General features: G+C 34.5%; 2 protein-coding genes across 2 annotated transcripts in view; one reads left to right on the top strand and one right to left on the bottom strand.

Annotated features, from left to right (window-relative positions):
• Positions 1 to 16,988, top strand: part of LOC106719509 (protein croquemort) — a 39,648-nt gene extending 22,660 nt beyond the window's left edge. The window contains exons 6-11 of the mRNA XM_014513864.2: positions 11,349 to 11,557; positions 11,950 to 12,058; positions 12,948 to 13,108; positions 13,247 to 13,351; positions 13,647 to 13,794; positions 16,603 to 16,988. Coding sequence (XP_014369350.2) covers positions 11,349 to 11,557; positions 11,950 to 12,058; positions 12,948 to 13,108; positions 13,247 to 13,351; positions 13,647 to 13,794; positions 16,603 to 16,719 — 849 coding nt within the window. The 3' untranslated portion in view covers positions 16,720 to 16,988. The remainder of the gene's footprint in view (positions 1 to 11,348; positions 11,558 to 11,949; positions 12,059 to 12,947; positions 13,109 to 13,246; positions 13,352 to 13,646; positions 13,795 to 16,602) is intronic.
• LOC123721148 lies at positions 3,847 to 5,471 on the bottom strand. Its single transcript, XM_045678749.1, has 2 exons — positions 4,403 to 5,471; positions 3,847 to 4,012 (listed from the first exon to the last, which is right to left on the bottom strand). Exons 1-2 carry the CDS (start codon positions 5,343 to 5,345, stop codon positions 3,993 to 3,995), a joined length of 963 nt encoding a protein of 320 aa, XP_045534705.1. The 5' UTR covers positions 5,346 to 5,471; the 3' UTR covers positions 3,847 to 3,992.
• Positions 16,989 to 26,175: the final 9,187 nt, after the last annotated feature.

Raw genomic sequence — 26,175 nt, 5'->3', positions numbered from 1 at the left:
ACATTATGAACATTTACTGTCTAATGTCCTGTGTACCGTCTATCTACATTATAAATTGATATAAACGGCTAAACACTCACGTATTTGTCCGGTGTCGGCACCGACTAGTTTCGAACCTATCAGGAGCCCTTCATCAGGGTTAGTGGGACTGGTATTATTTTGTGGAGGCGGCCCGTCGCTCAGTCATGACTGACTCTGTTGAAGGACTCCCGATGGTCTCGAAATTAGTCAGTGCCGATCGGGTAACTACGTGAATGTTTAGCCGTTTATATATTAGTTTATGATAATGTCTCACGAAAGCTTAAATAATTTATTTATCTACATTTTTTTTGATAAATTAATCAAATTAAGATAACCTCATCATTTAATGTATATATGAAACATTGGGTAGTAACGATTATTGTTTTATTATGTATATAATATTAACCTTTCGCTTAAATTATTTTTTTAATTAGTTTTTTTTTATTAAATATTCAAATATACCTCACTTATTACTTAAACAACTTTGCTTCTGAGGTATTTTGTATGACGTTGTAGTAATAAATTTTATACACTAAAATATATATACTAGATATATGCATATATAGACTTCTAGTCTTAGTCATCATCATCAGCTCACTATAAGTCCCCACCGAGGGGCTCGTAGCCTACCCCAAGTTAGGGGTGACTAGGACATAGTCAACCACGCTGGTCCAGTGCGGGTTGACTTCACACATATCTTTGAATTTTTGTTCTCAGATATGTGCAGGTTGCATCACGATGTTTTCCTTCACCGTAAGAACGATGGAGAAATGTATATATCTAAATAGAAAAACATATTGGTACATAGCGGGATTCGAACCCAAGACCTGCCCCCTCAGCCACCGAGGCTACTTAGTAAAAACAACAACTCCGAGTCTTAGTAAAAACAAACAAATCCATCAAAGCTGGTCGTGCATTAAAACTGGTCGATCAACATTTTGAATGCATTAGGCATGTTATATTTTTGGCGTAACCTTTTTAGAAGTTTAGAATCCCAAAATAGAATATGTTAATAACAAAACTGGCTATCGCTCACGATTCTGTCAGCGCTAAATTAAAAAAAAAATAGTAGTCTCTGTGTTCTTTCAGGCTATGTTCAAACATCCATCCATACATCCAAACATTCGCATTTATAATATTAATAAGACTAGTAAGATTGTTTAATAAATAGCCAAAGGAAAGTACCTGTAATTCCTGTAATTCCACCATCACCATTCTACCATCGGACGTTCAGACATACGGCTGGAATCCATCCTTATGTAGTAGATGTGCCGCGCGTTCGAACCAAAATGTTTAAATCTTCGTTCCTTGTGCGTACCTACTGCTAAGGACTGGAAGAAGTTGCCGGCGTCAGTTTTTCCGTCCAAGTACGATGTGGGGGCCTTCAAGAGTAGAGTGAATAGGCATCTACAAAACTAGCGCGTACCATCTTTAGACCACATCAACACCATCGGGAGGGATCGTGGTCAGGCGTTAACTTTTTCAATATAAAAAAAAAAAACCTACTTGTATCATAATACCTACCAATACATGCGTGTCACCGTACGATTGTGAATGTAATCAGTGTGTAATCTCACTAATCGTTAAAGTTGATTGATTGCGATTGTTCGTTGGATTTACTTATCTTTTACCATAGTAATAACGTTACGAAAAACTTTGTTGGATAAATATTTAAATTAATAACTACGAATTGTCGGTCCTCAAAATTCGGCAAAATGGCAAAGTGAATTTCCAGATGCGTTGTCTAGTTTAACAGATGGGACAGACAAAAGAAGATAGTTCCCCTGAATATCCTGCAATACTATAAATATTACTGCAATTACTATATAATCGAACACAGTTTAAAAAAAACGCATATACTATGTAGACATTTCATTTATAGGGTTTCGTAACTCGAAAGAAAAAAAAACGGAACCCTTATAGGGTCACTTATCTGTCTTTCTGGACACTTTTTCTCATTAACGTATGTAGATATCAAGCTGAAATTAATATCACATACTCAAATCTAATGTCCCTTGAAGCTGTGAAAAAATCTAACTTCTAAGGAAACGCCATCAAAAGATACAGCCGTTTATGCCACGAATTTTTGACACTTGCAAGGAAAACAACACCTACAGGGTAGTTCCCGTGAACTCAGAATCTTGAAATTTGGTACGAAGCAACGTCTTATAGCAAAGATAAAGGAAAAATTAAAAAAAACCGTAAATTTTACTTATATGCCTACAGGTTTGTACGGAATTCTCAGTGCGTCAGTCCGACATGCACTTGGACGGTTTTTAATAATAGTTCACAGTTTGCTTTTAACTTTTTTTAGATGTTAGTGTCATTTCATATTGAATAATATCTCGTTTTTTTTCAAATTCTTTATTTTCGGACAACATAGATCCATATTTGGTTAGTAAATTACAAACAACTTAAAACTTAGATGACTAGGGTTAGTAGAAATAGTACTAGTGGAAAATATGTATAATTTACATGTATGAAACTCTAATGCGTCATATATTTAGGAGACATCCCTTGCGGGATCATAGTCCGCACGAGATGTCTCAGCACAGGCGCCTTAGGGTCGCTAGCTATTGCTTTCAGGATGCTGTTGTCACTCTCCCGGAGCCTCCTCACCAGTGACGCTACCTTTTTTCTGATAATTGCATGGAATCCGTCGGTTTGAGCCTGGGCAAACATGACGGAGGCACTACAGAATCGGGGGAGTTTCATCAACATCCTGAAAACGTTATTATATTGTATGCGCAGGGCATCCAAAGACCTTTGGGAACAAGCAAACCACAAACTCCCCGTGTACAAGCCTTGACAATATGCTTTAAACAGTGTTATTTTTACCTGATCCGTACATCGAGAAAATCTGCGGGCTAACATGTTCCCTCGAGCCGCCAGGGCCCTGCGTTCCCTTTCAACATCGTCATCGTCTTTAAGGTCATCAGCAAGAATATGCCCAAGGTATTTAAATCGCGTTACCCGGTTCAATCTCGTGCCATTCAAATTGATTGGGGGTAAAATATCAGGACCCCTGCTTGCGGCCTTGAAGAGCATAAACTCACTCTTTTTAACATTATATATCAGACCATGCGATGCGGCGTACCTCTCACAAACTCTTATCATCTGTCCTATAGACCCCGCAGTCGGACCCAGCAGCGCCATATCATCCGCGTAGCTTATGTTGTTTACACAGACACCGCCCACGCGGCACCCTACGCGCATACTGCTGAGTTCGATTATGAGATCATTCAAATACATATTGAAGATTTTTGGAGATGTCAATCCACCCTGTCGCACACCACACTCTAACTTGTATGGCTCGGACAGACTGCCGGCCCACTTTACATAGTTTGTCTGATGCCGGTACCAAAATTGGAAAATTTTTATAATTTCCACCGGTATACCCCTGTCTTCGATCTTCCTCCAAAGCACATCATAACTTACAAGATCAAAAGCCTTGGAGAGATCTAAAAAGCAAGCGTATACCGGCGTGTTCCGCGTAGTGTAATATTGAACAGTATGCTTGAGAGTGAGGATCGCGCTTTCCGTGGACAGTCCGACCCTAAAGCCAAACTGAGCATCATGAATGTGCAGATATTTACCAAGATTCGACTCAAGCATACTATCCAAAACCTTAGCTATAGTAGTGGCAAGTGAGATAGGGCGGTAATTACACTTGTCTGAAATGTCTCCTGTACTGTTTTTGACTATAGGCACAACCGTGGTCTTCATCAAATCATCGGGTAGATAGGAGTGACTAATACACATATTGAAAAACATGGATAGAACTCTAGGCAAGTGTGGCCCTGCGTATTTCAAGTGTTCGATGCTCAGCCCATCATGACCGGGAGATTTGCCTCTACGCATACAACTTATGACCTTTTTAATTTGTTTAGCGGAGAAATTGAGTAAAGGCTTCTCGCCGCACGCAACGGCCCTATCATCGATTTTTGTGGAGGAAGGACCCAGAGGCGATTTTACTTTAAAATGTGACATAAAAACATTGGCTATGTCCTTAGAGTCAGTCCTGCCGTCCACATTTGCTGGAAGGCCAGGCTTAACATCAAGATTACCTGTGGACTTCCAAAATTTTTTTTTTTTAAATCCTTGTCCGCCCTTTGTTTGGCAATGGAGTCCATTTTAATTTGCTCTTGGTGGTTCTTACTCCACTTAAGCCGACTTTTAAAAATCTTCCGCGACTCACACATTTGGTCATAAACAGAGCCAAAATTTGGTCTATTAAGAGCATTCCATTCCTGAAACTTAAGCCTTGCCTCCCTGTGCGCTTTTCGTACATGCTTATTCCAGCCGCAAACTCTAACTCCATGATGTCGTTTTAAAGTCGATTTATTACAGGTTTGTACGGCTGCGTCAGTAATCACATCAATTAATTTAGTGTACATTTTATCCAAAACTATGGTATGCTCATATAGATTACATGACCCGTAAGCGCATTTTGTAAAATCTTCAGGAAAATCAACACTTCGCAATCCCTCGTTGCACAGTATTTGGAATCTGGCTATCTGACGTTTGTCACGCTCACCCCACCGTATAGCAGAGCGTGGAACATCCGGGGTCGCAATCACAGGCTTAATATCTCCTAACTTACTTTCAAGAAATATAGGTAAATGGTCAGATACAAATATGTCTTCGACTATACCTACGTTTACAACGGTTTGCCAGGCTGCTTGAGAAACAACACAATGATCCAGCCAGCTCCCCGTACCATGATAGGTGTCATAAAAAGTAAACGAGCTAGAATCGAATCCCAAAAATTCTACATCCGCACACAACCAAGACCTCTCCCCACAAAAACTACTCAGCTCCGAATAGAACAATTGACCAGGATGGGCATTCATATCTCCGAGAATAAAAACAGTTTGTGTATTGTTGCTTTCTACAATTGCGTTAATCTCGCTCAAAACTTCTGTGAAAATAGGTAGATTGTGTCTGGATTTTGTGGGCATATAGACAGAAAAGACCAGGACAGAACGGCCATCTACGGACGCATTAATAGCTATTAATCTGGAACTAGAACATTCAATAACCGAAACATTATTAAAGACTCCTTTCCGCCATAAAATGGCTACGCCCCCGTATGGCCGTCCGATCAACAATTCACCACTGTCGATAGCACTTTTACCAGTATATTCAAAATCAGGTGATACTGTACCTAACAGCGGAATGTCATGATTAAAAAGCCACGTCTCTTGGAGACAGATTAAATTCGAACAATTACATAATTTTCTAATATCATCAATAGAACTTTTAAAATTTTTACAGTTAAAAGTCGTAAATTTACAAATATTGTTTGTTCCTTCTACCATCATTTAGTAAACTATTAACTAACTGTTCCATTACTATTATCGTGCTTTGATTCATACTTAAAATGAACAAAACGGCGAAACATAATACCATCAGGCCAAAAATCATCATTTAAGAATAAATTAAGCTTAGTTTTAGAGACATATAGTTTATATGAGTTATACTCTCTATTCTTTTTCATTTTTATTATTTTAAGTGATACAGTTTCACCTGTCTTATCTCTAATGTAAGTGACAATGTCTTCCTCACAAGTCTCTTTACACACGTTTGATATAAACAGTGGTACTTTAATATCCGCGGCTCTGAATTTACCGCCCGGTGCTGTAGATGCACATCCTTTTTGACCAATAAGTTTGTACCTTTTAGCCGATTTTGTACGAACAACTTGCCATTCAGAGACAGGTTCGGATACTTGAGCCCTGTTTCTAGGTACCGGACCGTCATTATCATCTTTCAGTATGGACGGGGGTTCCGCACAAACAATTCTTTTTTTGTTTACGGTTGGGATAAGAATTGAGTCACTATTGGCATCGCGCGCACACGCAACTTCGCTATCCGGTACGTTCGAAACCCCGGTGGTTTCAGGAGAGAGATCCCCACGCCGCTGATCAACCGTCCCGCTCGCGCCCGTGCTATCACTGCGCTTGAAACTGGTTTTCTTTACGCTCCCACTTTGGCGGCTCGCGCTTGCCGAAACCACAGTCCCGGCCTCCACATGCCGTTGATGGTCACTGCTTGCATGTATTTCTTTCTCGCTCAGTAGCTCACGTCGATATGAGATAGACTGAACGGACGTCGACGCCTGCTCCGTAGGTATTGAGTGATTCTTGCCCATTTCGGTTGGTGACGAAGCATTTGCAGATTTTGTAGGCACGTAATGTAGGCCTATAGGTCCACTACACATCTCATAGAAACTCCCTTGCTGACCCGCTCTTCTATTTTTATTCACAAAGTTGTCCTGTGTTGGATAATTGTCAATGATAGACGCATATCTCACATAGTCCAAATCCTTTTTAAATTCCTCAAACATATCCTTGGTAACCGTGCTCTCTTGTAACGACTTGACTTCATTTTGCAGTATCGTTATGTCTTTTAGCAAGCGCGTGCAGTCTATGTGGTCAAAGCTGACACTAGGCAATATATGAAGATCTTTCGCTACAAATATAGGGAACACTTCAGCATCTGTACCCTTCATAAGACAAATAATGTCATCCAAATCACGAGACATTCTCTTCTTTCCATCTTTACGTCTTTTTGGCATTTTTCTCACATTTGGTACAGATTCAAATAACAAAGACTTCGCCTTAGTAATACTCTCCACATTAAAAGACGACGTCACTAGCTGATGAATGCTGTCTTCATCCATATAATCTAACACGTTGGTTAGAAACGCTAAAAGTTCGTTGATAACAACGTTACAACTTGAACACTTTACAATCGAAGCGGCCATTGCCAACTCATGAGTCATTGGCAGCGACAACACGCGACCGCACTCCGTACTGTACGGACTGAGACTGAACTGTTCAAAATACTTACATATTCTCGTTCTTTTAACTGTTCAAAATACTTACATATTGATAAGGGTGTACATGCAACCAGTGGTAGAATATGAACACATCCGTCGATAAGGTTGCCTTATAATTGTTCCATGTTTTGTTGATAGGCAGCGCACGACCATAGTATATAAATATTTGTTAAATATTCTACAGTTAAACGATCGGAAAGAAATATAGAAAGAACATAAGGCATAGATGTAGAACATAGTCTTTAAGAACGCATAGACTATAAATTAAGTTTCTTTTAATTTCGCCCGGACAGACTCGCGTCTGACAGTTAGTTTTATAATAGATATGAAACAAAAAATGTGTGATGGAAACAACCAGGTCATTTTACTTGTTATAGAAATATTATAGTGTCCTAATAGAAAACCACTGGCTGGTCTTAATTAAACACGAGTGTATTTTGATACATCCGTACAATTATAAATCTATATATATATATAAAAGAAAGTCGTGTTAGTTACACTATTTATAACTCAAGATAGTTCGAACTGATTTAGCTGAAAATTGATGGGGAGGTAGCTTAGAACTAGGAGACGGACATAGGAACTTTTTTATCTTGTGTGCATTTTTTTTTATTCCGCGCGGACGGAGTCGCGGGTAAAAGCTAGTAGTACATACTTTAATGTCGCAACTTATGTCGTAGCCTATTCAAACTTTATTATGTTGGTACACTTGACACTAAACACTCAGTGAATACATTAAGGACCGTATCATAAAAAACTTAGTGTTTCGTAATACATTTAAGCTTAAACATTTCAACCTTTTTGTACCCTGACTCTATTGCCCGGTGAAGCATTGAGGTTGTGTGGTGGTGTAACGTGGTACTAAGTGTTTACATTAAGTGTCTATGTGTACAATGCCGCGATACTTAAGAAGTTATTGAGGTGTCTAGCGATTTCAGTTAGTTGTGTCCGACACAAGTTTCGCAGTTTTGGAATCTGTGCTAAACTAATTGCTAGAGCTATGACGTACCAGTAGTGACGTAATCAGCACTAGTGTCAACATTTGCATCGTATGTCAGTGTTTTCGTAAATCATTAGTATAAAAATGCAAAAAAAACATATCAAGTTTCGATTAGTATTTTACCAAAGTGGATTTATTAAGACTGAATCACATATTTGTATTAGCTGTCGCCCGCGACTCCGTCCGCGCGCAGTTAAAAAATGGGGGGGGATTATGAAAAATAGATGTTGGCCGATTCTCAGACCTACTGAATATGCTCACAAAATTTCATGAGAATCGGTCAAACCGTTTCGGAGGAGTACGGTGACGAAAACTGTGACACGAGAATTTTATATATTAGATTTATCTTTATATTTTTTGTATAGTTCAATAGTTCATTAGAACAATGTTAGTTCACGCGTCCGGGATTGACTCATTAAAATGGATAGATATAATGTATGGACTTTGCATCTAAAATTATCAATGTGTGTATCTAATCAGTTGAGTAATTCGTCAGATTATCATTAAACAATTCATATTAAAACAAAAGAGTGAATTATATATAATTAAAAATCCAAACAGTGTGCTATTAAAACATTCAAAATTCATGTGAGCTCTTGGTTAACTACGCATGTCTAAAAGAATACTAGGAATGAAAAGTGCGCGGGTATTCTGCCACACATACATTTAAGTCCCGTTAATACCTAAAATTGTGTTGTGCGCCGTCTAAATGATGTTCCGAGCCGTCACATAGTTTGAATAGCATTATACAGTTTATGATGCATTGCTAACGCTATGTATTACGTGTATTGCAACAAGTTATTACGTACGTGCGCACTTTCACCAATTGTATAACGTAAACATTAGCCAAGTATACTAGAAATAGTACAATAAATAATAACATGTTTTAAAACAATATAAAACTAAAGTCAATTCTTGAGAATAGATTCAACGATAATTTTTTTAGTTAAATTTATTTTAAATGTAGGGAAATTAGAGTTTATTATCAATTGACAATGTTAATATATATCTATATATATAAAAAAAAGTCGTGTTAGTTACACTATTTATAACTCAAGAACGGCTGAATCGATTTGACTGAAAATTGGTGGGCAGGTAGCTTAGCACCAGGAAACGGACATAGGATAATTTTTACCCCGTTTTCTATTTTTTATTCCGCGCGGACGGAGTCGCGGGTAAAAGCTAGTATGTAGATAATAATCAGTATAAACTGGGTTAGTAAGTAAAATTGGAGGTAAAAGAGTAAGGGGACGATCACCTATTCGCTGGTCTGACCAAATCCAAACAATACTGGGATCCATAAGACAAGCCGAGAACAGCGGTATGGAGGGTGTTTACACAAGACGATCTCCAATAATTAAGAGCACAAAGAACGACTATCTAAGTAAAAAAATATGCTAAAATGAAGATCGTTCTTGTTTCGTTAATCGCTCTAAAAATTAAATTAATAACGTATTCAATTTGTTGTTTATGCGTAATTTTTTTATTACTGCCATTTATTTATTAATTCATGGGACTTATGTGTCGTTATTAAATTATGTATTATTATTATTAAGATGACATAATTCTATTTCAATATTAATATGATTAAAAATGACATTCGATACATTTTATGCAGAAGAATTGAAATTTTGGGAAATTAATTTGCGTTTAAATTGCATTATATTTTAAAATCGTCATGTTACATACAACGTTGTGTCGTAAATATATATATTATTGAATTTTCAAAAAAATTTAATCCGATTTAAAAAAATAAATAACAAATATGCTAATGAAATGCAATAAATGCTGAGTGACTTTATTATTTCACACTCTAAAGTAGATTATAAATAAAATTATAAAGAACTAGCTGTCGCCCGCCACTCCGTGCGCACGGAATTAAAAAAACATACTAAGTAACCTATGTGTTCTTCCAGACCATGATCTACATCTATGCCAAATTTCATCGACATTCGTTGAGCCGTTCTGGAGATATCTTCAAACAAACATACATCCATCTAAACATTCGCATTTATAATATTAGTAAGTAAGATTAAAATTGTCATAAATATGTGCCGATGTTGCGTTCCGTGTTCTTCAATTTTTCTTCAACGCTACTTTCCTTTCGTATCACGCGATGCTCAGGGAAAATACTAACACGCAAGTTTTATCACGATGACTAATGGATTAGAATTAAACATTAAATTAAAAAAAATTTAAGGGAACTACCCTTAAAAATTAATTAACATCGGGAAAGAATACTTAGAGAATGAAATCTTCCACAAAATCGGTCAATATCAAGCTATATGCGATAATTATGGAATGGAAACCTTTATACGTAGCATTCAAATATTCAATATACGAAAATCTATACTGTACTTAATAAATTAAAAGCGGCTTATAGTAGGGTTCGTATGTCGACTATCACTTTATATGAATCGCATAAGTTATTATTTAATCGAAAGAAACTGTAATTTACTACATAAAAAACATCCAGAACGAAAAGCCATTTTTGAAGTTGTCAAAAAATCAAAGATTAAGTCGTGTCAAACATCGGACATAGATTATAACTCTTGTACCGAGCGGGCATACGGCCGCGAGAGCTACGAATAGGTCGGTTTGCTATGGGCTTAATTTCGTTTTCGTCACGTTTGATCGTCTGGTGACGGCACCGACTAGATTCGGACCCGTACATACTGTTTTGTTTACATCACACCAGAATTAACAGATTGTTTGGACTAATTTAAAATCATAAAAATTAGTGATGAAGAAGACCTGATGATGTTAACTAAAATGAATAGTTAGTATAGAAATGATGAAATAGTATGCGTTAGTTTCGTTAGTGCTATTGATAGATAAGACTGGTATAAAAACCAGTAATTTAAAATGTATAATTCATCAGCTGGCTGTATAATTATTTAAATTAGTGGATATTCCGAAAATAGAACATCGAACTTTGCCGATTTGATCTATTTATAATCATAGATATTGTGTGTTTAAATGCTACCCACGCCATTAACTATAGTGGCGTGGGTGTAAGACTATCATAGGAACTGTTCCATATGTAAATTTCTACTTGTGTTGTCAACGCTCTATTACGATAAACGCAGCAGACTTGTACTTATCTTTTTTTTATGGAACTATATAACTTGGAATACTAGTCAATATAGATCATAGGCACCACATTGTCAACAACAAAAAGTACTATAAAAAAATCATTTGACTATAGCTGTCTTGTCATGACTTGCCTTGTAGTCATCTATATATATAAAAGAAAGTCGTGCTAGTTACATTATTTATAACTCAAGAACGGCTGAATCGATTTGACTGAAAATTGGTGGGCAGGTAGCTTAGAACTAGGAAACAGACATATGATAATTTTTACCCCGTTTTCTATTTTTTTATTCCGCGCGGACGGAGTCGCGGGTAAAAGCTAGTTTAAAATAGATTCTTTTAACACTTGACTACGTGATACGTTAAGAGTTTTACTTATCTTATTCCCAGCGTAATGAATCAAAGGAGTACGATGGAGTGTTCGTAATGAACACGGGCACAGCAGACTTCTCGCAGCTTGGCAACGTGGAAATGTGGCGGCACTCGAACCGTACAATGTACCGCGACCATTGCGGCGAGGTGCGCGGCTCCACTGGTGAGCTGTGGGCACCCGAACTCGGCCAGGAAGAGCTCGTCGTCTTCTCTTCTGATCTCTGCACGTGAGTGTAACACAGCAATCATCATCATCATCAGCTCACTATACGTCCCCACCGAGGGGCTCGAAGTCTACCCCAAGTTAGGAGTGACTAGGCCATAGTCAACCACAGCTCAGTGCGGGTTGACTTCACACATATCTTTGTATTTCTCCTCAGATATGTGCAGCATCACGATGTTTTCCTTCACCGTAAGAACGTCGCATAAATGTACATATGCAAATCGAAAATCGAAAAACACATAGCGGGATTCGAAACCAGGACCTGCAGATTGCAAGTCAAGTGTTTAACCCTTGAGCCACCGACGTCCTTGCACGTCGAACACAGTAATCAACAAAAGCGAATTAGCGAACTGCTTCATTACTTCATTTTATATTTTTTTCATCGTATTTCCACAGATATTTAACCTTATCTAAGTCGGGACCGCTCACTGTCGATGGTATAGAAGGAATGCAATACTCTACAAACGACTCAACATTCGACAATGGTCACAAATATCCCAGCATGGTGAGACTTGGATATTAAACATATTTATACCTTTACTAACCATGGATTTCTGAGACCAACATCTCTGTATAAAACGTCATTATCTTTCACAGAATAGAGATAATGATCTGTTTAAAACAGAGATTTGGTCTCAGAAACCTACGCTTAAATCTTGTAAACATATCGTATGAAAGTCTCTTTTATACTTAACGATTACTATAATAATTTTATTAATGAATAAGACTCATGTTGACCTTGATCTCAGTTTTGTGGTTGAAAGATAAGCGCTTACTTAATAAGTTCCTATTTCGTCTCATTAAATCGATAGAGTCAACGAGATCTCATAAGAGTTGTAACTCTTTTTATTTCAAGGGTCGATTGACTGTAATACTTTATGATTAAGGATACGGATTACCGATCTAGTGGTCGTGGGTTCGAATACCGGCATTCTATTATTATTAACAGTGGTATACGCTAGCAACAACATTAGTTGCACGAATTGGCCTCGTTCAGTGAAATACCACGAACACACAGAAGACAGACGTGAAGTGGAAGTAATTCCACGTACAGTCTGATGAATGTGGTGTTGGAGGTCTAATTTTAGTCCTCTTTGCCTTCACACTCTTTTCTTATAAGGAAAGATTTGGATGGGGAGGTGGATTTGATGGAGGAGGTTAAATATCCTCTTTTTGTGCGTTTCCTCCTTCGTGGAATGGGGGTAGGCAACACATCTGTAATTGCGAATGTTTATGGGCAGCGGTCGCTTCGCCATTTCGGCGAATAAATGTGCCTACTTGCTCACTTGGTTGTTTGCCACCTTGTCATATTAAAAAATATAAAAATTGTGTACTAAAATCTAGGTCAAGTTTCGAGTTTACATAAAAAAGAAACCTATTTTGGTATTTATCAGGCGTGTTATTGCGATGAGGTGCGCGATGAGAACTGCCTGCCCTCGGGCGCGCTCAATGTCTCCGCGTGTCGTTTCGGCTCTCCCGCATTTGTCACATTGCCTCATTTCCTTGGAGTTGACTCCTACTACGCGGACAAGATCGAAGGACTCGCACCAACCGAGTGAGTTACATTCGACTTATTGTAAAATGATAGTGGATTTGTCTAATAACCTGGAAATAAGTGAAATAAGTAATAAGTCTTCTCGTGCAAGTGTGACAGGTTTCTAATTACTACAGTATTATTTTTGTACAATCGCAGCGATTACAAGTTCCGTCTAGCGCTGGAGATGTACACTGGCATGCCGCTGCAGGTGTTCGCACAGCTGCAGATCAACCTCCTGGTGCGCTACGTACCCGGCATCTCGTGAGTACACCCCCTACTCTTCTGCACTTACAGATTTTACACTTTTGTACTCTACTGTACATTTCAAAACTAAACACTTTTGTACTACATTGTGAAATTCGATATTAAACACTACAGTACAGTGGTACTCTTTGTAAATAAACACTTTTATGCTACACTGTACATTTCTAAACAAAACACTTGTATCCTCGCATGTTCTTATGAAAACTCAACACTTTTGTGCTCTACCACAATTAAATTAAACACTTTTGTGCTCCACTGTACTGTTTTTAGTTAAACACTTTGTCTGTGACAGGTTAAACAACCAGCTACCTGATGGTGACACGCTGGTGCCGATGTTCTGGTTCCGTCAGGAAGTGCGCATCAACGACGAATACGCGCGACTCGCTCGCTTCGCTCTCAATCTGCGCGATGGCATGCCTTATGGCTTCTATGCGCTTACGGTGAGTCCTGACACTTGAGTCTATGCTATGATATGCCTTAATATTAAATCTCAAAGTTACAAATCTAGTCTCATAGCTAAAAAAATTGAGTTTAATGGCTAGAATTGTGCATCATAGCTAAAAAATTTGAATTACACGGCTAAAAATTGAATCTAATAACAAATTGGGTTTCATAGCTAAAAAAAATTGAGTCTAATGGCTAAAAATACACTCGTCGTTGCTAAAATTAATTCTCAAAACTGGTTTAAACTGGTTTAACGCGAGTTTATAAATAAGTATATAAATTCTATTATGACACACCTGTAGTCTAAAATTATATTAACGAACAAAGGTGGGCATTAACTCGTTAATCCGTTAATCGTTAATTAACGAAGTTAACATTTTCCTTAACGGATTAACTTTTAAGTTAAATTCAAAAAGTGTTAACGCTCTTGTTAACTTCCGTTAAATTCTACTTCCGTTAATGTAGTCCGTTAATTGTTACAATAGACACTTATTGAGGTGTTGTCATTTTATTTAAATTATGCATCAGGCTACATTCGTAAGCTCGGCTATGTTCGGCGACCGTCGGCGAGTCGAATGGTGAACGAGAACGAGAGAGAACGAGAACGAGCGAGTGTGATGCATGTTATACAATACACCGAGCGGCCGGGATAGACGTGATCAAAAGAGTACCGCAGAATCCTTGTTAGAAAATAGTGACGATTTAAACAAACTTACCTCTATCAAATATTGCAAAGTTTAGGCGCTAGACCCCTTCAAAGTTTAATAATTATTTCACATTTACACAAATATATCGAAAAGTCTATTACATTTTATTCACATTAAAACTGGTTTTCATTTATTTAACATGACTTTTTTTAGAACAAGACTTTGTTATAAAATCAACATAAGGTTCGAAAACACTTTACTCTTAATACAATAATTGTTATACGTGAGACGCAAAATCTATTAAAAGAGATAAACTCTACGTTGAATTGCAATCAAAATAATCGAGTGTGCATTACTCTTCAACGTCGTACCTAAAATGCAACTAAACTTTGTTGCAGACAAAAATGTTTATTTTAATGTTGGAGTTTAAAGACAACAAAAAATATAAAAAAATAGTTTATGGTTCATTTGAAAAAGCGTACAAATAGGATTTTTTTTTCATTGCGTAGATAAGAAACAAACAATGAAAAATAAATTTAAAAATTCGAAAGACGAAATGTGCACGCAATAAACGTTCCTCAAAAACAAAAGGGATTTAGGTGTTTATTACCGTCGTTTGTTTTTTTGGGGCTTCTTCATAGTCAACGAAAAATAATTTTAACAACAACAAAAATATGAACAAAGGATCATATGGACAGCCGCACAGAGAATGCGATAACGAACTCGATGGATTTATGGCCCCAACCCTTCTAATTGTCGGGGATGCACGTGCGCTGCGTAAAGACAATAGCGAAGATAATTTGTTTGTTTACAAAAAAAAAGTATACGACAAAACGAGAAAGAATGAGGAAAAAGATAAAGTAATTATGTTAGTGAAATAATGTTAAACTGTGTTATACTAAATTTAATATATGAAATGTCCCTACACTACCTTTACAAAAAGACATCGATTTTTTACGTATATAGAAAGTTTATTTTAAAATTAATCGAATGTCGTTGAAAATAATTAAAAACCATATTCTTACTAATTAACTATAACGATTTTATAGGTGATACGAAAGAGAGAAGACATCACCCGCGATCGGTTGTTTTCGTTATGTCGTGTAACTTATGCTCTATACACTGAGAGTAATTTAACTTGATTTAACATATAACAATAGATCGAACGATAGATCACTAGATGATAGAAGTTATCGAAGGCATCTCAGTTGTATGGTTTGATGCGTTGAGATGTATCACTGGATTGGTTATATAGTTTATTTATCAATGTTATAATAAGTTTCCTCTGATGTTAGAAGTTTTATTAATAAATCTATATTAATAAATAAAAACTACGTAAAAATGATAAGTCTGTTCGTGGGTCCTTAGCTAAAATAAAATAAAAAAATATTACCAAATTATACATAAAATTAAATGTTCAGTTGTTGGAGTATGAGCAAATGAATATCCGGGTGCAAATAGTAACAGATAAATGTAAATACTGCATAAAAGTTTTGATTGTTTTCTTTTGAATATTTTCACATGTCTTACTGTTTAATAGAAAATTTGTGTTGTCTAAATTTAGTTAGCTCTCTAATTCCGTGACGTCGGATTGTCGATAAAAAAATTGACTGAAATAGTCAATTGTCCATCATTGTCAGTGTAGTATATAAGTGTGTGTAACTAGTGCTATGTCATTATTATGGTACAGGCATTAGTACATCGCTCCTATTCTCTAAATTATATTTTAGTATATTATATAACTAAACTATAGATAGGATTAGCGATCGCCCGAGATTTTGTAAGCGCAGTAAAAATATAGCCTAAGTTTTAATGAAAGCCTCGACAAAATCGGTCCATACGATTCGGAGATTATTCATATGGCCGTTTCCCGCTTGCGCCTTATACTCGTAATATAAACAAAAATTAACTTTAACTGTTAACTTTAACTTGCGTTAAATTTTCGTAAATTAAACGCTTTAACGATTAACGAAGTTAAATTTTTATTTAACGAATTAACGATTAACGAAGTTAACTTTTTGATTAACTGTGCCCACCTATGTTAACGAATGTATCTTTTCTATTCCTATTTATCCTCGAAGTGTCAAAGTTTACTGTCATTTTTTTTTATTAAATTTGAAACTAGTTTTAATAATATATATTTTATTGACATTTCAGGCAATCGGTATTATTTTACTAATAGTTGGTATTGTATATCTGATGAGGAAATTACTGAAGTCACCAGAAACGGCGCCAATACTTAATGAAACTAATAATACTGAGGAAACTCGTTGACGGTAATATTTATGTCCTATCGGTTATTGTAACGTAAAATCACATTTGACTTGGCACGTCGGATACATCAAAACTCAACAGAACGACGTGCCAACTTAAATACACTTTGTAACTACCCGATTTTTTTTTTGACTAAAGCAATTTTGTCATTTGACATATTTTTCTGTGAGTTTTCATTTGACATTTGACACAGTTTCAATGTCCGTCATAAAGAATGTTAGAGATGACAAGTGTCATCTTAGTGGAAATCCACAGTGGAAATTATTTAGTGATTTTTTTATTTTTTTCTAGATTTTCTTTTTTCTTAAACGCTGACTGCATTCCTTATTTTTTTAATGTACATTATGAACTATAATTTATATAAAATAGGAATAATTTATGTATATGGCTTTTAATTAATAATATTGTATATTAATTAAAATAAAGAGCGTTTTCATTGAGGAAACATATACAGAAATATTTCATTATCTTAGTTCATTTCACATAAAATAAGACAGTTTTTTATACAAATGTTTCGTCAGTGAAAACGCTCAAGTTTTGTAATTTCCATCGACAATAATAATGTAGAGAAAATTATTCACAAAGAGTCTGTACGATTTTCTTATAATTAATAATTAATTAGTTGTTTTTTTTTCTTCTTTACTTCAATTTATCTTGTAAATATTACCTAATTAAAATGACCAGTTATATTTAAATTAATTAAATATGTATATAACATTTCTTTTTATTTAACTTGACATAAAAAATTAAAAAAGTCTTCAATAATACTCAGACATAATAAAGTTATAAAATAATTAACAAATTTCATATTTAATTAAAACATTTAAAATAGTTTTTTAATAAAAATGTTAACATTCTGCGTTTTGTTTCATATAATCCTTTAAACTAGAAAAGGAAAGAAGATATTTGTGAAGGAAGTAAGGAACTAATAGTTTTGATACTTGAACTTTTCAAAACTAAAAACTCTCAATTTTCGTTAGTCGCACTATAATGTACTAAGTAAAGTGAACAGGGTCTAAGTGTGTTTACTTAACTTGTTTTATGTAACTTAAATTAGACAACTAACATATTACGAATGTATTTTTAAATTATTTTTAAACTTGTCTCAAACTGACAAAGTTTGATTCTTGTAAAATATTTAATTTGTTTTTTTTTGTCATAAGACATTTTTTAGCACAAGTTTAAACTAAAAAAAAATGTGGTTTAATGCCTTTGTTAGTAAAATTACACATTTTGCTAAATAAATTCATAAAAAATGTACTTTTCAAGTGTATTAGTTTTTTTTTAATCTATAAACACCATAAACAATGAATATTTGCATAGTTTATGGTTAAATGACTCAGTTAAATTAACATTAAGTTTAATTTTTGTAGATAATTATATAAATAACTTATAGAAAACCTTAAAAATATTATTTCTGCCCAACTATGAGTACTTAAATTTTCTCTGAGTTTGGCAATTAATATTAATTATATAAAATAAATAAAAAAAGTGCCTTGTTACCTATTTTATAGTCAAATTAGACGTAATATTATAAATAAATATATGCAAATTTGATTTGCAGAATGCGACATTTGAGTTGGCACGTGGGCCACAAATGTACTCTACTAAGTCACGTGCCAACTCAAACACTGTTAGAAAAACTTGCATGTATATTGTCATTTATTAAAATATTATTATATTTTGTTATTTAATGAAATTAAAAGTTAAAAAAAAATAGTTGATATTTTTATGTAAAAATAATTAACAAATGACATTTATTTAGCGTACTTTAAAAAAAGTTTTTTTTTTATTGCAACAAGTTACCTTTCTTGCCTTACATTTAAAGAATTAAATGTTTGCCATTATAAAAAACTTTTTTTTTGTTTCAAGATGTATATTATTTTTTGTTACTTTTGTATACGTATTTGTATATTATGGACTTTTACTGTGAACATAAAATGTATCAATAAATACATATTTTAGTATTTTATCAAGTTTGATAATAAATTTAAAAAAAAATAATGCCTTTTATTATTAATCACTTATCCCTTTTTACAAAAAAAAAAAACTTGAGAGGTGTGTTGGGACACCCGGATGGAACGAAGTTCCTTTCGATTAATTAGTGAAGGAACCAATGTTTATTCTATGAATAAAAAACTTAAGTCTTCACAAGAAGTACATTTTATTTCTATGAATTTTCGTTATATATTGTCACGTCGTTGCCATGGTGATATAGCAAAAAGTGTCGTGACAACTTTTCGTAAGAATTTTTTCCGTCTAGCCCCCTTTCACAACGCGCGATAAGGAACTTCGTTCCAAAAATACGAAGAGTAAATAATAAATAAGATTAAAAACGACTAATACCTTTCTATCCAATAGAATTATTTCTACTGACGAAAATCTCAAAAAATTATACGCAACATTTGATTTGGCACGTTGTAAACAAGAGAACTCCTTTACCGAATGTGCCAACTCAAGTGTCGTGCTATAATTTTCATCTACATTTCCGACACACTATAAGGGCCTTCGTACACAAGGCAAAATAAATCTTCAAAACCTGGCGATTGTAGTCGTTAAGCGACTTAGGCAATACAATGACAAGGTTCATTTCAATCTTTCATCGCCAATGACAGTCGCTCGCAACCTGTTTGCCAAAATTGTCGTGAGAAACGTCACTACAATTTTCAAGATGGCTAACCAAATCTATACAGTTGAAATTTAGTCGACATATTTAACAGAAGGGGACAAACGAACAGCGGGAACACCAAGGTGTTCATCGACGCCCATGGACATCAACACCAGAGGAATCGCAGATACGTTGCCGGCCTTTGAGGTGGTGATACGCTCGCTTCTTGAAAGACTCTAAGTCGTAGCGGTTTGGAAATACCGCCGAGGACAGACCATTCCACAACGCGGAGTTACGAATATATGCCTGTACTGACTGAATAGACGATTCGTGTAGACGAATCAACGTTACACACGTTGATTCGTCTACACGAATCGTCTACAAGAAGCGCGTGCAACATTAATCTCGCGACGCAATTGTATAATACTATCTGTCACCCGCAACTACGTCCGCGCGGAATAAAAAAAAGTTAATAAACATCCTATGTGTTCTTTGAGACTATGTTCTACATCTGTGCCAAATTTCATCAAGATTCGTTGAGTTGTTCCGAAGATACCTTTATAAAAACATCCATTCATCTAAACATTTGCATTTATAATATTAGTAAGATTAGTTTTGACGATTTACGTTAAAATTGTGTACGAAGGTCCTAAAGCTACTTGTTATTCTAATTATAAAACTTATAACTGCGTAAATATTGTCAGACACGACGTTGTCTATGGGACAAAATGTTTAACTAGTTGCGTCCTTGAATACTTGATATTTTGCCAACGGTTTATTCGAAGCTCGTTATAAAATAGATTATTTACGACTATTACTACGAGAAATACAATATAACAATAGATTATTTTACGATATGTGGTATGTAGTACAACTTGTAGTAACTTTCACTATGAGCTTCAACTGCAATAACATTTATATTGACACGTGTCATCTCTTGCATACTCTTTAAAAAAGCTTTGAGCTTGCTGAACGACCAGAAACGACCGACAAACTTATCTGATGTGGAGATAATTGACACTAAATTAAATAGGTCACTAGCGCCCCTCTGTCAATGTCAAAAAATGATCTCTATAGATGGATGGCCTGCTTAGAAATAACAGCTTTTGCTTATTTCCAAATTGCATTTAACTGATGATATTCTTGAAAGTTAATTTTAACTTTATTACTAGTTCAAATCCTCACCACCGCTACCAACCACAACCATCAACGCCAAAATAGCAAAAATCAAAAAGGCACAAAATACTACGGCTTATAACCTGTCCATTTAGTAGAGGTCAGAACGTAAAATGCTCAAGATCATTGTCTCACTGAATACTGTACAGACCGACACAGTTATCTGACCCGCTGAGCATAAGTCAAACTAAATTATGATAGTTATTATGCGCCTAACGTCAAAAAAGTGTCATGTTCCTTTTTATAGCGATAGCAGCGCCTCTCACGGGTTTACAAAGATATGTAATCCGACGCATATCGAGTTATAACTAGTGAAAAAATAAGACAAATTTAAACGTACCAAAAAACTGTTTACGTTTTGCAAACGTTTTTAAATTGTCTCGCCCACTTCAATCAACGCTCACAAACAAGTGGGACAGTATGCTATTGACACATTTTGTGATTATTTCTGTAGGAAATGTTTTGGAATCGTTTTATTTCAACTAACCGTAACTGCGATATATTAATAAGAAGGACTAAACAGATCTCGCTGAAATTTGGCGTAGATGTAGATGGCGTAGGTCTGGAAGCAGACATCGGTACTAATAAAGTTGTTTTTAATATCGTGCGAACGGAGTGGAGTATAAATAAATTAGTAATCACGACGGCACACGCGTGAACAATCCGAGAAAAATCACTCGTAAAGCCAGTTTAGCTTGTGGACAGTTGAAATAAATATTTATAATCGCAAATATAAAATTGCGTATACTAGAAAAACGTCTTTTCTGTTGTGCAAAAACTTATCTAATTAAAGTTTTTCTACATTCACTATTGCTTAATCATCACAATTTTTATAACCTACGTTAATATACTAGTTATATAGTACAGTGAAACCTGGTTAAGTGAGACATCAAGGGACCTGCAATGTCGTTTCACTTATAGAGGTATTCCACTTACCCAGTGTCTCAGATATACAGGTATAAATAAATATCTGTCTCATTTACAGAGGGTTCGATTAATAGAGCATTGCTTAACCCATGTTAGCAAACACTGTTCAAGTTCAGGATATTCTGATAAACGTACACGTTTTAGTTTTCCTTGTCCTTCAGAACATTGTGATTCAATTTTATGTTTACTCTGAATTATTCTACAAAGAGTAGATTTTGGCACAAGCTTCTTCGCGTGTCTTCCCACTTTCATAAACGGATATTAACTTCAGTTTTTCACGTAATGATAACGATTGTAGCTTTCGTTTTGACATTTTTCAAATAAACATCTGTATGATAGTAAAGCGAAACTAAAACTGAAGGTAATTGAAGCTCAAAATTTGTACTTACGTACTTGGAATTACATGTGGAATTTGTGGGTAGAATAAGAATGAGTAAACAAACAATGTTATCTCAGTTACAGAGGTTTATGCATATAAAATTTACTCGCTGTCTCAGTTATAGAGGTAACTATGATGATAAATCGAAAGAACAAATCCCAGATATAGAGGTTTACCTCGTCCCACTAACAGAGGTAATTCAGTGCCAAAGTGTTGGGACCTCAGCATGAGTTCCAGTTATGGAGGTTTCTCACTTATCCAGGTCCCACTTAACCAAGTTTCACTGTATATCCAAAACATATTGAGTTTGTTTATTTGTATGCTTTATTTCTATCAAGCTTGTGTCTTCGTCGTTTGTTAATTAAATAAAAATAAAATAACATTTAATCCTATTAAATAATAATATTACAAAATTATAATCTAATATATAAAATTCTCGTGTCGCGGTGTTTGTGGTTAAACTCCTCCGAAACGGCTTGACCGATTCTCATGAAATTTTAGTGAGCATATTCAGTAGGTTTGAGAATCGGCCAACATCTATTTTTCATACCCCCCATTTAGTTTTTATAAATAACATATATAATATAATTTCCACTGAATGACATTTAACACCTGTATTTAGTTATAACGGGTCATGTGCGTACGCGCGCGAACTTCCGTAAACATCAAATTCTTAGCTTATATCATTAAATATTAATACATTATACATTTGTTGAAAAGATTTTCTTGATTTAATTCTTGTATTCGATTTGACTAATTAATTTTTTTATCAAAGATAAAATGATAAGCACATATTAGACTACACATTAGACTTAATAAATTTATTTTTCATATATCTATTTTTTTTACATGAGAAACAAAATGCCAGGCGAACGTTTTGTTTTTAGGTTTTCTTCTTCAGGTAAGGGCACATATTTTTTTTATTTTTGTAGAGTAAAAGTTGGTGTAAAAATATTTACAGCATGTCAAAGTTGGGTTAATAAAATTACATTTAAAAAAATGTGTTCAATAATTTGTATTTTTACTTAATGTAAGTTAATCTAAAGAAAAAGCGTAACGATTACAACACAATTATTAGGCTTGTCGAAGAAAAAGATTTTACCACTGTAAATACATAGTTACGATTTAAATCTATTGAAAATCCTGGAACATACTGTGACATTACTATAGTAATGCTCGTAAGTTAATAGCAATCTATATATATATATATATATATATATATATATATATATTAGGGTGATTCAAAAAAAATTTTTTTTTTTTTTTTTAACCGATACCCTCTCAAATGTTTCTATTTGATATAAAAAAAAATTTCACCAAACCCGAGCCCTATAGCTCAACTCTAAGGGGTCGCTACTATTTTTTTATTTTCCCATTTAATTAACATGGGAAAAATCGTTTTTTGTTTTAAATTGAATTTACACATAATTAACGCAATTTTTTATAAAAAACGATTTTATATTCTTAAAGTAGAGTCTTCGAGCTTTCCAAAACTCTATTACAAAGTACAATTATCTTTACATAAAGACTAATTACAGCTATTTAAAAATCACTAAATTTCGAAATTTGAAAAATGCTTGGAATTATTTTTTTTTTGCACAATCCTCAAAATTTTTACTTAAACTATTAGTAAGCATTGAATTTTTATATATTACAAATTTCGAAAATGGTTTTTAGTACGTAGTGTAGGTTGCAGCACACATGATATCAATAAGATAAATGAATTAAGTGTATGATTACAAGTAATCATGGAATGTAATTTTGTCACATATTTTTTATATTAATAATTGTACTTTGTAATAGAGTTTTGGAAAGCTCGAAGACTCTACTTTAAGAATATAAAATCGTTTTTTATAAAAAATTGCGTTAATTATGTGTAAATTCAATTTAAAACAAAAAACGATTTTTCCCATGTTAATTAAATGGGAAAATAAAAAAACAGTAGCGACCCCTTAGAGTTGAGCTATAGGGCTCGGGTTTGGTGAAATTTTTTTTTATATCAAATAGAAACATTTGAGAGGGTATCGGTTAAAAAAAAAAATTAAAATTTTTTTTTGAATCACCCTAATATATATATATATATATATATATATATATATATATATATATATATATATATATAAATGAATCCCTATATCCCTTGGTCACGCCATCACGCATGAACGGCTTCATATTAAGTTTTTTTTTTAATTCCGCGCGTATGAATTCGCGGGCGACAGCTAATAGCTTAATAAAAAATCGGTGAAATCAAGATGTCAGCAGAAAGTCATATATCTTATTAAACTAAACAATATCGGTTTTTACGACTGAATACTTTGGTCTCTTTCGTATCAATGTTAACGGTTTTCATTGTATTTAAAATTTATTTTAAAATTGTTTATCTTTTGAAGACATTCGCTCGCTTTCGGAGTACTGAGTCTGTTATCATTGTCTAAGACGTTACTAAGATACTAAGATATGATAAGACAAAAGGAAAACATTTTAAAGATTCCAAAGATCACTGATCCCAACAAAAACATAATTTAAACCTACTGACAGTCAAAATTTTATTATAAGTTTATCTGATTTTTAAGATGTAATTTAAATTGAAACCTCCACACCCTGATGCCAATGAGTCTTTGAGTATTTAAATATATAATCTTTATCGATACAGAGTTCTTTACGAGTTTTTTACATAAGTAATATATACGTACAATCAGGGAAACTCGCGGTATCGCACTTTAAAAGCGACAGTCATTTGAACGCTACGTACGTATTGAGAAGTAGACGCGAAAAAATAAACAATAGGATAAAGTTTTTAAATGTCTGTAAACGTAACGTAAAAATGTCGATTATCTGTTCACGACTAAGTGCTTTTTACTATTATGCCGTCGTTTATGTAACTCACCGCTACCTAATTGGACATTTTGTATGAAGGGGTAGAGGTTAGTAGAGGTTGTCTCGTTGTAAAGAACAGAGCATTTTTTTGTAAATGGAAAACCGCACAATTCTCTGACAGTACATCAAACAAGAGGGACATCCTGCTTGGCCCCAAACGACATGTCTCTCATTGTTATAATACTTTTAACTAAAACATTGTATGTCGAGGGCGTTAACCTGATGTAATGAAAGACTCGTAAAATAAAGAGTTACAACTTTTTATATATTTATTTACATGGCAGACTTACAGCTAGAAAGCAACAGTATCATAAACAAGATAGTAAACATACAACTAATTACAAGTCTACCCGTATAGCAATTAATTTTAGTATATAAATTAAAGTTTTTTCGTGAAAGAATTTATAAAAATTGATGCAGTTGTTTTTGAGTTTACTACAAACAAAAAATCTCTTTCAATAATATCAATTAAGTAAAAAAATAATCGTATTTATTACGTAGTATAAACAAAATAGATTACGTAGTGCGCATTACAATTTAGTCGTCTGTGGGCCTAGCACGAATGTGTGTCAATCGCCAGAGTATTGTCATTGTCAAAATTTGAATTAAAATTTATGCAGCGCCCCTATCGGTCGTAAAGTACACCAAAAAAATCATGCTTATTTTAACGTTGTTTTAACGACGATTAAGATACAAAGGCGGTCGTCACAAATATTCGTGCTAGGCCCACAATGTCTAAAATACATATATAAACAATGGTTCCCAAAGTGTCTGAAGTTTGTAAGAAAATTTCTATTTTGGACCCTTTGGATGTCCTAAAATAATGGCCTAACAAATTGGCAAAGCTAAAATTCTTTCTCGTTGGTCGTAAAAGAAAATGTATTTGTTCCAATAAAAAATGAATGACTGGATGATCATATGAATTAATAGTGTGACAACAGTACAACTCACGACTGTAACCTAGAGGGGTAGGCAGAGTCCTCACCTCTCTAGCTTCTTGTATGTTCATACATCTACGTATTTCAGTTCGGTTTCAGGTGCTTTTAATACAACCATTTCTGTGGGGTGTATTCAGTTGAATCGTTTGACTTATCAATCGTCCTAGTGGGATTTTTTTTCATTCCGCAGTAACCGTATACAATAAAAAAAATCCGATTGATCCGTAGACCGATCGGACCCACAAGAAACACCCCTTTATTGCTGTTATCACGAACCATAAGTTTGAAAACCTCTGTCGTAGACATATGTTGACAGCGGCGTGCACACTCGACATCCAATTGATTACTTATCAACGACGACCTACACAATGATGCCCAGAGCCCAGTACTGTCGGCACATTCGGTAGGGACAGACGTACGTCTTGTCCAACACAGACTATCGAAGTTATTACAAAATAAGGAAGTTTCATTTTTAATATTTAAAATTTATTTGGATTGTTAAATTAAATTAATACATGTATTTAGTGATTCGTGATTATTTTTTATTATTT

The sequence above is a fragment of the Papilio machaon genome, chromosome 7, assembly GCF_912999745.1.
Source record: "Papilio machaon chromosome 7, ilPapMach1.1, whole genome shotgun sequence".
Classification (NCBI taxonomy): domain Eukaryota; kingdom Metazoa; phylum Arthropoda; class Insecta; order Lepidoptera; family Papilionidae; genus Papilio; species Papilio machaon.
This window is presented reverse-complemented; position numbering and strand designations above follow the sequence as displayed.

Excerpts from the sequence above, each read along its gene's own strand:
- LOC123721148 (XM_045678749.1), bottom strand. The coding sequence starts at position 5,345 with ATGATGGTAGAAGGAACAAACAATATTTGTAAATTTACGACTTTTAAC. Across the intron at positions 4,013-4,402 it reads TAAAATGTACACTAAATTAA|TATGTCACATTTTAAAGTAA; the intron begins TTGATGTGATTA and ends AGCCAATGTTTT.